Source organism: Saccoglossus kowalevskii, chromosome 8 (genome assembly GCF_978046115.1).
Source record: "Saccoglossus kowalevskii chromosome 8, keSacKowa6.1, whole genome shotgun sequence".
Taxonomy (NCBI): domain Eukaryota; kingdom Metazoa; phylum Hemichordata; class Enteropneusta; family Harrimaniidae; genus Saccoglossus; species Saccoglossus kowalevskii.
Window position 1 is genome coordinate 41,276,943 of NC_140648.1, and position 13,549 is coordinate 41,290,491.

Consider the following 13,549-nt stretch of genomic DNA (forward strand, 5'->3'; position numbering starts at 1 on the left):
CTGAGAAAACCACCGAACAGAATGATCTGAAAATGCTCAATACAAAATGTACTAATAGCCCCTAATGTGAACTGGTGCACCTGACTTTCACAATGTGATTGGTCAATTGGTTCAGAAACCATATTGGATTTAAATAAAATCGGAAGTGGCTATTTGACCACTTTCTGGGAGTCTAGGCGTTTCTAGGTCACATGACTTATTCCGCCATCTTTTTCTCCAAAAAACTGTAAAAAACACTTATAAATCTTCTTCTTCAGAACCACTTGGCAAAATGTTCTTCAATAAGGTGTTTTATCTTCAATACATGCCACGCATTTCAGTTTGCCCCAACAGCACACTGCTAGGCCACATGGTCGCTTGAGCGCCTATGAGGTGGGGGCTTCTAACCTAATTAATATGCATAGCCGTTATATCTCAAGCACTGTTGTAGTTAGGAAGATGAATCCTGTGTTATTATGACAACGTTGAACAAGAGATTTGATTAAAATAACAGATGACCATATATGGTCATGTGAACTCATTAATATGCATAACCATTATATCTCAAACACTGTTGCAGTTAGGGACGACGTCAAAAGATCAATGTCAGATAAAAAACTTCTTTGTTTTAGTTTAGGGGTGGAGGGTTTTGACCTCAAAAAGTTTCAATATTACAAAAACGATTTTATTTTTTAATGAAGTCAACAAAAATCTTGGAGTATTTGTAGTTCGTTTTTTTTCTATCCAATCATGGACAGAAATAACAGAAAATGAAAAAAAAAACCCTAAGATGAGAAAATGGTTTGGTCCAAGTGTAAATATGTGTGTCAAATGAGGTGCATTTGTAAAGTCTTTTTACACCCAACCAACTGCTATGCCATACTACTGTCCGATTATCAATTTGTATTTAATGGTGAATATAGTCTGACGCCATGACCAATATTTATCAATTAAGTTTCAGTGGGGGGTGAGGGGGTTTTGAAAAAAACTAAAGGAATTTTTTTTTTTTATCCCACATCAATCTTTTGACGTCATCCCTTAGGAAGATGAATCTTGTGTTATTATGACAACGTTGAAAAAGAGATTTCATTAAAATAACCATATATATATTACAAGTGATGACCATATATTATCATGTGAACTCATTAGTATGCATAACCTTTATATCTCAACAAATATATTTAGGGGCCCAAGCATGCGTGATCATTAATATGCATGGCTCATTATATTTTCAAAAAAACATATCTCGATAACCAAACCAGGTAAATACATGGAACCATCTGCATTTCAACCTCATAGTACAGACCATTGAAATTATCTTAATGGTAATCCAGTAACGTCATCATTTATGGAATATACATGTATGTTTGAAAGCTTGGGCCTCGGTGATGCTGCTTGCAGCTTTAATTTTTGACTGAATGCTTTGATACGTGGTGTACATGTACCTTGGGTAGACCTTTCTTAGATTTGTTCATTGATATCTTCATCATGATGAATATTTTTGTCATTTTTGGTAAAAAGTGAAAAATGCTATTTTCAACTATTTAATTATGCAGTGGAGCTATATCAGCTGAATGGCTGCTTGTTAATGATATTTTCTTGGTTACCTGGCAACAGCACATATACTGAGTGACACCAATATGGACATTAGAATTTTAGAGTGCTTTTCATGTCTTCAGTTTTGTTTTCCATTTGGCAACAAATGTTCTATGTGAAATAACAATGTAAAAAGCTAATACTTTGTTTATTTAGATATTTCACCATTGTCTACTTTATTCTATTCCAGTTATTTAAAGGTACTTTTTATCACTGTGTTGGTACAGAAATCAGACATATCAAAAATAAAACCCACTGTTTATCTGACGGTAACCATTGGATAAATCGAAAATATAATTTTGATGATCTAGGACAAGTAAGTATTTTATTAGTTCCACGTTTGAATGAAGTCTGGAAATTGGACTTATACTTTCATGTCTGTGCTTCCATCCGTCATGTATGCCTGGACCAATCATGTTCACATACATAATATATCTCATTTTGAAATTAAAAATTAATAAAAGCACTTCTGTTTTATGTTATGATGTGGGAAATCTTTGTATACTAATTAGCTATTAAAATTGCATGATGTTTGTCTGTTTTCTATTTTTTCCATTAATATCTGGAAAACCAATTACTACATTTCCATGATATTTGGTACATTTGGTATATTTCGCTCTCTCTGAGATCAAGTTTTATCTCTTTGTGAAAATATATCGAATGTGAATCAACACCTGGAATTGGATGGTACAATGACTTTTCAATTTGTGTAAAATACACTTTGGTACACCATCATTGATTAGCTTAGAGTCACCTGATCAGAGCACGTTCTGGGTCACAGAACTATATTTGTCCGTATTATCAACAGGCCTTTGCGAGAGATCCACACCCACTTTTTTAACCATTTTAGCACAGAAGTTGCTAACAAATGTTGAAAAACTTATGACTTTTATGGATTTGACTAAAATAAATTTAGCGACTGGTAAGAATTGTTATTAATATTCCCTGATGCTATTCGACTTCTTAAATTTTTTTATTTCAAAGTACGCAATTTATAGTTGAAGCTGCCCAATGCATTGGTTTTAAGACGACTGTTTTACTGGGACAACTCAAGCTATATTGTAGTTTTGGGGGTTTTCAGCCCTAATATTACTGAACAATGATCCCCATGAATTAAGGTGAATGTTTGTCCCGTCTCAGCTGATTGTGTTGAATGACATATATTATCGAAAGGCAAGATTTTTCTAGATATTTACAAACATCTTGTCATACCAAACATATACATAAAGAGGTGTAATAGATTGTTTTTTTTGGCATAGAAATATTTATTTTCACTCAATCCATGCAAGGAACTCGGGGGGGGGGGGGGCAAATTCAATATTTATTCAAATCATGTCGTACTTGTGCTGAAATACATTTTATACGTGTATTATAAAACTGGACATGGAATCTTCTATATTGGAAAATAAGTAAAAAACTTCTATAAACTTCAGTGTATTATCCTATTTTTGCAGGCTTTGATGGCATTGTTTGTTCTGGCCTCGAAAGATGGCTGGGTTGAGATAATGTATCATGGCTTAGATGCTGTTGGAGTGGATATACAGGTACAGTATTATTTATCAGAAATTTATTCGCTCGCTTATATGATGGTTTCACAATAAAACTCAATACAAGTGATTTCAATGTGAGCAAAGCATTGATAGTTTCACAATAAAACTCAATACAAGTGATTTCAATGTGAGCAAGGCATTGATAGTTTCACAATAAAACTCAATACAAGTGATTTCAATGTGAGCAAAGCATTGATAGTTTCACAATAAAACTCAATACAAGTGATTTCAATGTGAGCAAGGCATTGATAGTTTCACAATAAAACTCAATACAAGTGATTTCAATGTGAGCAAAGCATTGATAGTTTCACAATAAAACTCAATACAAGTGATTTCAATGTGAGCAAAGCATTGATAGTTTCACAATAAAACTCAATACAAGTGATTTCAATGTGAGCAAGACATTGATAGTTTCACAATACAACTCAATACAAGTGATTTCAATGTGAGCAAAGCATTGATAGTTTCACAATAAAACTCAATACAAGGGAATTCAATGTGAGCAAAGCATTGATAGTTTCACAATAAAACTCAATACAAGTGATTTCAATGTGAGCAAGGCATTGATAGTTTCACAATAAAACTCAATACAAGTGATTTCAATGTGAGCAAGGCATTGATAGTTTCACAATAAAACTCAGTACAAGTGATTTCAATGTGAGCAAAGCATTGATAGTTTCACAATAAAACTCAGTACAAGTGATTTCAATGTGAGCAAGGCATTGATAGTTTCACAATAAAACTCAATACAAGTGATTTCAATGTGAGCAAAGCATTGATAGTTTCACAATAAAACTCAGTACAAGTGATTTCAATGTGAGCAAGGCATTGATAGTTTCACAATAAAACTCAGTACAAGTGATTTCAATGTGAGCAAGGCATTGATAGTTTCACAATAAAACTCAATACAAGTGATTTCAATGTGAGCAAGGCATTGATAGTTTCACAATAAAACTCAGTACAAGTGATTTCAATGTGAGCAAAGCATTGATGGTTTCACAATAAAACTCAATACAAGTGATTTCAATGTGAGCAAAGCATTGATAGTTTCACAATAAAACTCAATACAAGTGATTTCAATGTGAGCAAAGCATTGATAGTTTCACAATAAAACTCAGTACAAGTGATTTCAATGTGAGCAAAGCATCGATAGTTTCACAATAAAACTCAATACAAGTGATTTCAATGTGAGCAAGGCATTGATAGTTTCACAATAAAACTCAATACAAGTGATTTCAATGTGAGCAAAGCATTGATAGTTTCACAATAAAACTCAATACAAGTGATTTCAATGTGAGCAAAGCATTGATAGTTTCACAATAAAACTCAGTACAAGTGATTTCAATGTGAGCAAAGCATCGATAGTTTCACAATAAAACTCAATACAAGTGATTTCAATGTGAGCAAGGCATTGATAGTTTCACAATAAAACTCAATACAAGTGATTTCAATGTGAGCAAAGCATTGATAGTTTCACAATAAAACTCAATACAAGTGATTTCAATGTAAGCAAAGCATTGATGGTTTCACAATAAAACTCAATACAAGTGATTTCAATGTGAGCAAGGCATTGATAGTTTCACAATAAAACTCAATACAAGTGATTTCAATGTGAGCAAGGCATTGATAGTTTCACAATAAAACTCAATACAAGTGATTTCAATGTGAGCAAAGCATTGATGGTTTCACAATAAAACTCAATACAAGTGATTTCAATGTGAGCAAGACATTGATAGTTTCACAATAAAACTCAATACAAGTGATTTCAATGTAAGCAAAGCATTGATGGTTTCACAATATAACTCAATACAAGGGAATTCAGTGTGAGCAAGGCATTGATAGTTTCTTCTTTTTTTTTTTTTAAATTTTCAGCCTCGCACCAACTATAATGAGTGGTTGATCCTTTACTTTGTCTCATTTTTATTGATTGTTGGTTTCTTCGTACTCAACATGTTTGTTGGCGTGGTGGTAGAGAACTTCCACAAATGTCGTGAAGAGCAGGCAGCTGAAGAGCTGAGACGCAAAATGGAGAAACGTCAACGCAAGCTGGAAAAAGCTAGACAGAGTATGGCCGGTTATTGCACTTCTGGTCTGTATTCACTCTCACTGTTTGGCTACTTAAATACATTATAAGTCCTGTTCTTTTACAATTCAAAAGAAATTAAAAAAAAAAGTAGAGAATGGTGTAGTGACATAATTGTCTATCTCTTATTTGATATTGGCGTGGGTTTGTAAATATGACCAGGCTTATAATGATGGTGTTCTATTCAATTCAATGTTTTAGTATGTACTATGTATTGTTGCATGTTACCAATACATGTAAAGTGGCCAAAATGGATGTGATAGTTGCATGTTTTTTAAACCTGTTTCTCTTTCTATCTAAGATTATTGATAACTTACACAGCACCTTTTGCAGTTCTTTAATTCTGGATTTTTCTGCTCTTTCTTTGAAATGCATTTCACAAGCACATTTCCTTCTTCTCACTTGTTTGCCGTTTTTGTTGCTAATGACTGGCATTTATTTACAAATTACATCTGTGTGTAACTTCTGTATTTATTCACCAGTTTTCAGCAATAATAAAATAAATGTTTAGTGTGATCCAAATCTCAAATGTATGGTATACATTCTGTGCAAGTATTTTGATTAAAAAATCAGAAGATTTGCTGCACAAACAAAATTAAGCATGCAGCAATAAATTTTCCCAGCATGCTCTTTGATCCCGGCATGTTTCAGTATGTGACTTTAAGAGAACCATTGTAACGAATAGATACATCTATAGTAGCCGAACTCCAGGTGTATGAAGTAACATGCAGACCAAGCTTGTTTTCATTAAACTACCTTTTATTGTTTTGTTTTTTCATTTAACTATATTTTATTGTGTTTTTTTACAACAAATATAAAAACTAATGTTTTAACACTCTGACACTGACAGAAAGGTTGTTAAATTTTATCAGCTTACTTAAAGTGTTCCAGCAACTTTAATAGTTGAGATAAGAAAATTATAGATTCTCCAGATGTGATAGCTAGGATTAGTGAACAACCTAAATAAGTATTATTTATTAATAATTAATATTACATTGAACATTATGGATAAGTTAGAAAAAGGAAATGGACTCCCTAGGAAGATGGAAAAGATACAATCAACGATCTGAATGAAATGGGGAATTAAATGTTTTAAGAAAGAGAGAACAAGATGATCTGAGAAATATACTAAAATCAGAGTCACAAATAAGCCAGTTTACAGTGAAAAAAACAGCGTAGTCAAGATAGATAGAATACAAAAGTTGGAAAAATGCAATTTTGATTTGAGAGAGGGACTGGGTTATAATTGTACTTTGTTATATGTATATTTCCATATATATGATGTCTATTTTTTATTCCTTTCACCTAACTCTAGTGTATATGGCAAAGGCAAAATTATTAACAATTGTTTCATCTTTTATTTTTCTCCACTACAGAAGCTCAAGAGACACCATATTATGAGTTATACAGCAGACCTCGTCGTGTGATCCATGATTTGATCATGAATAAATATTTTGATTTACTTATTGCCGCAATTATTGGACTGAATGTGATTAGTATGGCATTGGAGTACTACAATATGCCAAAGGTTAGTGCAAATTGCTAGCAGCTTGTTGACTCTCTTGTGTAAAGCATGTGTGGTACCAATGTTGTGATGACTTCAATTTAACTTTACACACCAACTTGTGAAGACAGGACCTACATTGTGACGACCCTTACTATTTTCATAATTTATATTAATATTTAATCAAATTTAAGTCAAGTTTGTTTAGTAAAGGGGTAAGGTATTGCTAGTCCCTGTTCGGACATACAAATGTATGTTTTGACCTCCGTGCGTCTGTGTTTCTGTGAGTGCGTCCATACCTGTATCTTAGAAATGCCTGACTAATCACAATCAAACTTCAGACTTACATCATACATGATATACATATGCACATCAATTTGTTTCACAATCTGATTCAAGATGGCTGATTGGTGGCCAACTTTTTTATAAAAATCATTAAATCAAACATTTTCCGGCTGTTTACAGATGGATTTTGTTCAAACTTGGTATATACGTTGGACATTATAGGACCTTGATGCACATCATTTTGTTTTCAGATAGGACTGGCAGCTATTTTGTTTGAATAAATGTGGTTCTAGTGCCATATCTCTGACTTGCTGTTACTGATTATGTTCAAATTTTAAATATTCATTATACATCATGTCATAGAATACAGATGTATTGGTTTGACAATCCTATTAAAAATGACCGAATGATGGCTATTTTGGTGCTAAGGAATCATCAAAATCAAGCATTTCTCAACTGTTTACAGATAGATTTTGTTCAAACTTGTTCAATTTATATTAATATAGTTGTACATTCCTACCCCCTTTATTAAACCTAAGGTTTGCAAACATTTCTATGCTCAGTTTTGGGATATTCTATTTTTTAGCTCCGCTGTCGACTTTGTCGAGCGGAGCTTAACCCTCAACAAAGGGATAGGAAACAACACGAGACAACAAAGGATGTTTATTAATCAAGTGTACGCTGTTGTTTTGCATACTAATTATCTTGTCGTGTGCTCGACATCCAGATGACGTCATCAGCTGCGTGTACGTCCTGTCTCCTTATCAGTCTAGTCGATGCGACATATATGTTTGTCCACCCATTTTTTCCACAATCACCGACGCGACGCCTATAAAATTGACCAACAAATGTTTATTAGGTGTTTGCAGTCGCATTGATTGGCTGTATTTTGATAAATAGTGTGTAACTTTTCGGAAAAAAAACTGTTGATGAGCGTCTCGTTGTGACCGTGTTGTCAAGCTTGACTTCCGCTGTCGCCATGTTTACTATTTGACACGAGTTGAGGCGTTGCGTTGTCCACCCATTTTTCTCCCATCCATGAGTTCGACATCGATAAAACTAAAATAAATGATGTCCATATGTCCCCGTGCTCGCATTGATATGCGGCATTATTACAAATGTTTGGCGATTTTCTGAAAAAACGACCGTCATTCTCCCTGGTGTTTCAATGTATACGGTGGTATTTTATTTCGATCGCCATTTTGACCATCGATGCGACATATATGTTTGTCCACCCATTTTTTCCACAATCACCGACGCGACGCCTATAGAATTGATCAAAAAATATTTATTAGGTGTTTGCGGTCGCATTAATAGGTGGTATTTTGGTAAATAATGTGTAACCTTTCGAAAAAATGACTTAAATTAGCGACCGTGTGCTGACTTCCGCCATCGCTATGTTTATTTACTATTTGACATGATTTGAGACGTTGCGTTGTCCATCCATTTTATCCACATGCATGAGGTCGACATCAATTAAAAAAGTTTTTTTTTGTATGAGTCCTTGTGCTTGCATTGACATGCAACATTTATTACAACCTCGAAAAACTCCTCGTCATCGCTAAAATATTCCCAAGCATTCTGATCGACCTCCATTTTGAAAATGACGCATGTAGCTATTTAGCATAATCTCGTTCTCGCGAAACCCCGTAAATCGTGAGAATTGACCTAATTACCATAATTACGTTCGGGATTTTGCGAGATTATTCATGACCAGACGATGAGTTTACTAGTTAGTTTATTTGCGTTGTACACCGTTATGTAAACTCGCACTAATGTGTTTTTAATTATGCAAAGCAACATCGTACAAAGAAAATAACCTTGTTTCCTATCCCTTTGTTGAGGGTCTATGGCTTAACGTATGAGTGATTGTCCGTCGTTACTTTTTTGACATCTTCTTGACAACTACAAACCTGAATACTTTGATACTTGGTATATATGTACCTTGAGTAGACCTCTTTCAGATTTGTTCATTTCATGATGATATCTTCAATTCTTTTGATGAATATTTTTGTAATTTTTGGTAAAAAGTGATATTTTCGTCTTCTTGTTAAAAACTGCAAGTCTGATTGCTTTGATACTATACATATTGTTAATTTTCTAATGATATCTTCAGTTCTTTAATTGAAATGTGCATTGCTAACAGCAAAGCTATCTCAGCCGACAGGCTGCTTGTATTTTATTAAACTCAAATTAAAACACAATCCTATATGGGAACACATTTTAATCGATTTCATATCACTATATGAAAAGTTGGTTCAACTATATTAAAATTTAATTCAATATGTGTCTGTTCCACTGATATCTCAAGAACCAATTATCAGATTTTAATGAAACTTTGTACATAGATGTTTTGGAATAATGCTCAGGTCTGATTGGTTTTTGGTTGAAATCTGTGCATATTAATTACATGATTTGCATAATTAACCAAATTTAAGCATTATCAATTGTTTCTCATATACTACATGTATTAAACAGATTTCAATGAAACTTCCTAATACTCTAAAATAATGCTGAGACCTGATTATTTTTTGACTGAAATTATGTGCATATTAATTACCCAAATTAACAATATGTAGCATTAGAAGTAGACAGACTTGACATGTCTAATCACAATTAAGAGACAAGTAAAATAATGTCGCTTGCAAACGACTCTGTTCTATCATCCTTGACCTTTAAGCATCTGCTTCCGTGCGTGCGTGCGTGCGTGCTTCCATCCATGTGTGCGTGCTTCCATGTGTACATCCGAATGGCGGCCATTTTTGTTCTAAAAAATCATAAAAATCAAGCATTTCTCGGCTGTTTACGGATGAATTTTGTTCAAACTCGATATATACATTAGACATTATGGGACCTTGCTGCAAATAATTTTGTTTTTCAGATTAGATTCAAAATGGCCGACTGGTTGCCATTTTGTTTTATGTCTGACTTGCTTTCACTGATTATGTTCAAATTTTAAATATTCATTATACATCATGTCATAAATAAACAGATATATGGGTTTGACGATCCTATTCAAAATGGCCGAATGGTGGCCATTTTTGTGCTAAAAAAATCATCAAACATCTAGCATTTCTGGATGGATTTCGTTCAAACTTGGTACATACATTAGACATTATGGGTTCCTAATGCACATCATTTTATTTTTCAGATCAGTTTCAAAATGGCTATCTGGTGGCCATTTTGTTTTAATGAATGGGCTTCTAGACCCATATCTCCGACTAGTTTTGACTGATTATGTTCAAATTTTTAATATTCATTATACATCATGTCATAGATATACGAATATATTGGTTTGACGATCCTTTTCAAAGTGGGAAAATGGTGGCTATTTTTGTGCTAAAAAAATCCTCAAATATCAAGCATTTCTGGCATTTCTGGATGAATTTTGTTCAAACTTGGTACATACATTAGACATTACAGGTTCCTGATGCACATCATTTTATTTGTCAGATTGGATTCAAAATGGCTGACTGGCGGCCATTTTGTTTTAATGATTGGGCTTCTAGAGCTATATCTCTTAAATGCTTTGACTGATTATATTCAAATTTTATATTTTCATTATACATCATGTTATATACATATATATATACATGTATTCAAAATGACTGATTTATCTCTCAATATGGACAAGTTCTTTTTTGACGATCAAATACAAATGTCAATCATTTTAATGTTAAAAATATCATATTCCTGACATGGTTATATTCCAGCTATATTACTATAAACAAAACTATATATCTTAATTTGATAACTAACAGGGACTGTGCCATGTATGGCTTGTTGATGAATATTTTTGTCATTTTTGGTGAAAAGTGATATTTTTGAATTCTTGTTGAAAACAGAAAGTCTGATTGCTTAGATACTACACATATTGTACATTTTCTAATGATATCTTCTGTTCTTTAATTGAAATGTGCATTGCTAACAGAGGAGCTATCTCAGCCGACAGGCTGCTTGTTTGTAAAAAGTGATATTTTTGTCTTTTTGTTAAAAACCAAAAGTCCAATTGCTTTAATATTACATATATAGATACTACATATAGGTCTCTCTCAAATTTGTTCATTTGATGATAATATCTTCAATTCTCTAATTTCAATGAATATTTTTGGCATTTTTGATAAAAAGTGACATTTTCGAATTCTTGTTGAAAACAGCAAGTCTGATTACTTTGATACTACCGGTATACATATTGTTCATTTTCTAATGATATCTTCAGTTCTTAATTGAAATGTGCATTGCTAACAGCGGACCTATCTCAGTCAACAGGCTGCTTGTTCAAGACTTTCATCCAAAATTACCTTTCCCTACTGCACTGAGAGAACAACTGAGCATGCTTAGAATAAATGATTAGCTTAGATTGTAATTGACCTTGATCTGAAATAGTGACAGGTGGGTCATACCATTACCAATCTCAGTAGAAAATGTAGAAGGGTGTCAGGGCTACATTTTTATGGGAATTATAGTGGTGATACTGAAACAAACCAAGATCCTGGTAATATACAAAGACCTGAATTAACAAAGAAGTCAAGTTGTTATTAAAGGTACATCAAGGTTTACCATGATTTATGAATGCAGTTTTTTTGAGCATGTAGGAGACATAGTTTTATGACTGAGAATCTAGGAATCTAGTATTAGTGATCGACCTAATTACGGTAAAGGCTTTCCATTATGAGGGGCCCCTTTTTTTACCTGTGTTAGTTGAATCGCCGGCTCAGTTTTTTATTCACCGGGTTCCGAATTTTGGCACTGTGAATTTGCTCGTTTTTTTCACTATCTCATTTTCGTGTTGTTTTTTTTTCGGACTGCAATATGCCTAAGTCGTAAAAAAGACGAAGTATGTCTCGACACAACAGTCGGGACGTAAGACATGCTCATCCTGCCTTTTACAATGCCTGTTTGGGTCCCGCCTATTGCCTTTCACGCTCGGTTGCATCAAGGACTCAGGGCATTGCCTGAGAGTCTCTGCGATCGATGGGATCCTAAAACGTAGTTGCATTGAGGGAGGTAAAAAGCTGAAGGCAAGCGATAAAAGGGGAAATCCCTAGCCGCATGCTAGCTATGTAATGTCTGTTTCAATGAGTGAAAAATCTCTCCCTCCACTTGGTAATCGCTGAGATTGTTGGAGACTTGGCGCGATTTGACTCCCTGCTCGAGTTGGCGGGGGCGACGATTGAGTCAAGACCGCCGGAACAGTTTACCATTGAGGTAACGGAAAGGGCGGTCGATAGTGTGGGAACACCGATAGTGGATCTAAATTCTCCCAACATGGAGTGGGCTTCCCCATCGGATATTACCAAGGCTAATGAACATCGGTCAACCGCTTTTGCGGGGAGATCAGGGTTCATAGTCGCCATGCGACTGACGTTGATAAACGGCGTGTTCCCTCTGGGGCGCCATCATCGGCACTAAGTCCCGCGGTGGAATCGGCACGTCTCTTAGAGACTGAACCGTTTCAATCCACCGGTACTTTACCGTTACCAACGCAGCCTGAGTGCATTGCGCAATCGCAGGGACAGGTCCTGTTGCCTCCCTGTACCGGTTCAGGGGCGGTGGGCAGAGATATTGCCTGTACCACCACAAAGGCTAGGGTCAGGTGTGTCCCTTTCTCCCAGAGATCTCTCCTTCAGAGGGTCAGTGGGGGGGGGGGGGACAATTCACATCAGTGGGAAGGGGAGCACCCACTTCTTTTATAGAAGGGGGCCCTCTCTTCGGAACGGATCGCTTTACGTGTCCTTTACGTGGCCGTATTCCCCACCCTCCTCAGACTCGGGCTAACCAGGCATTGTTTCCTGCTACTTCCCAAGTTCTCTCTTATGACTCTGCGAAGAGGGGGGGGGGGGTCTCCAGTGTTGGTACCCCTGGACAGGCTGGTACGCAACCCTCTTATGGGGGACAGCAACCACTTCCCCGACAGGAGGGGGCGAGCGCTTTGTTGTTTCTCGTCCCCACTTTGGCGGGGCAGTCACAGGATACCCAACCAACCGGAGCCCAGCTGTCCCTTACTAATATGCAGTTAAGGTAGCAGCTTGTGAACCGTGCAGTGACGACCACGAGACTCTTGTTTCGTACGGGGCTGGTGGTAACCCCCCCTCCGATGGGGAGTCACCTCTGTTTTCATCGGCGCTCTCCCTTCCCACTGCCGACGTGGAAACCACGCCTGTCAGCCAACTCCCCTGGGCACCTTGTGTGACCCAGGCTATGGAGGGGGCTCAGAAGGTGATGGAGGGGGCGATTGGTACCCTTCGGGGAAAAAGGACAAACAACTTGAACCTGGTTTCGTAGCGGTCACGTTCAATGCCTTCCGTTGGGTCAATCGATACCCAATTGGGGCTACGCAAACCGTCGATGGTTCCCCTGAGTGGGACACTCGCACGGTACCACAGCCTGCTCCACGGGTTCCCCGTCCCGATCCCGGTACCCGTACTTTTGTTAAGGCGGGTAGTGCAGATAGGGAAAGCCACGTTGCATGGTCATTTGACCGGCACCAGAGCCTACTAGTGCATATGGCTTTACGGACGGAACTTAGACCCATTAATTTTTTAGAATGGG

At 36.1% G+C, this 13,549-nt stretch overlaps 1 protein-coding gene across 1 annotated transcript in view; it reads left to right on the forward strand.

Annotated features, from left to right (window-relative positions):
• The window catches only part of LOC102803203 (voltage-dependent T-type calcium channel subunit alpha-1H-like), a 264,401-nt gene that overhangs the window by 210,562 nt on the left and 40,290 nt on the right, over positions 1-13,549 (forward strand). Inside the window, exons 22-25 of the mRNA XM_085502864.1 lie at positions 1,766-1,891; positions 3,030-3,119; positions 4,998-5,214; positions 6,585-6,736. Of these exons, the coding sequence (XP_085358990.1) occupies positions 1,766-1,891; positions 3,030-3,119; positions 4,998-5,214; positions 6,585-6,736 (585 nt within the window). The remainder of the gene's footprint in view (positions 1-1,765; positions 1,892-3,029; positions 3,120-4,997; positions 5,215-6,584; positions 6,737-13,549) is intronic.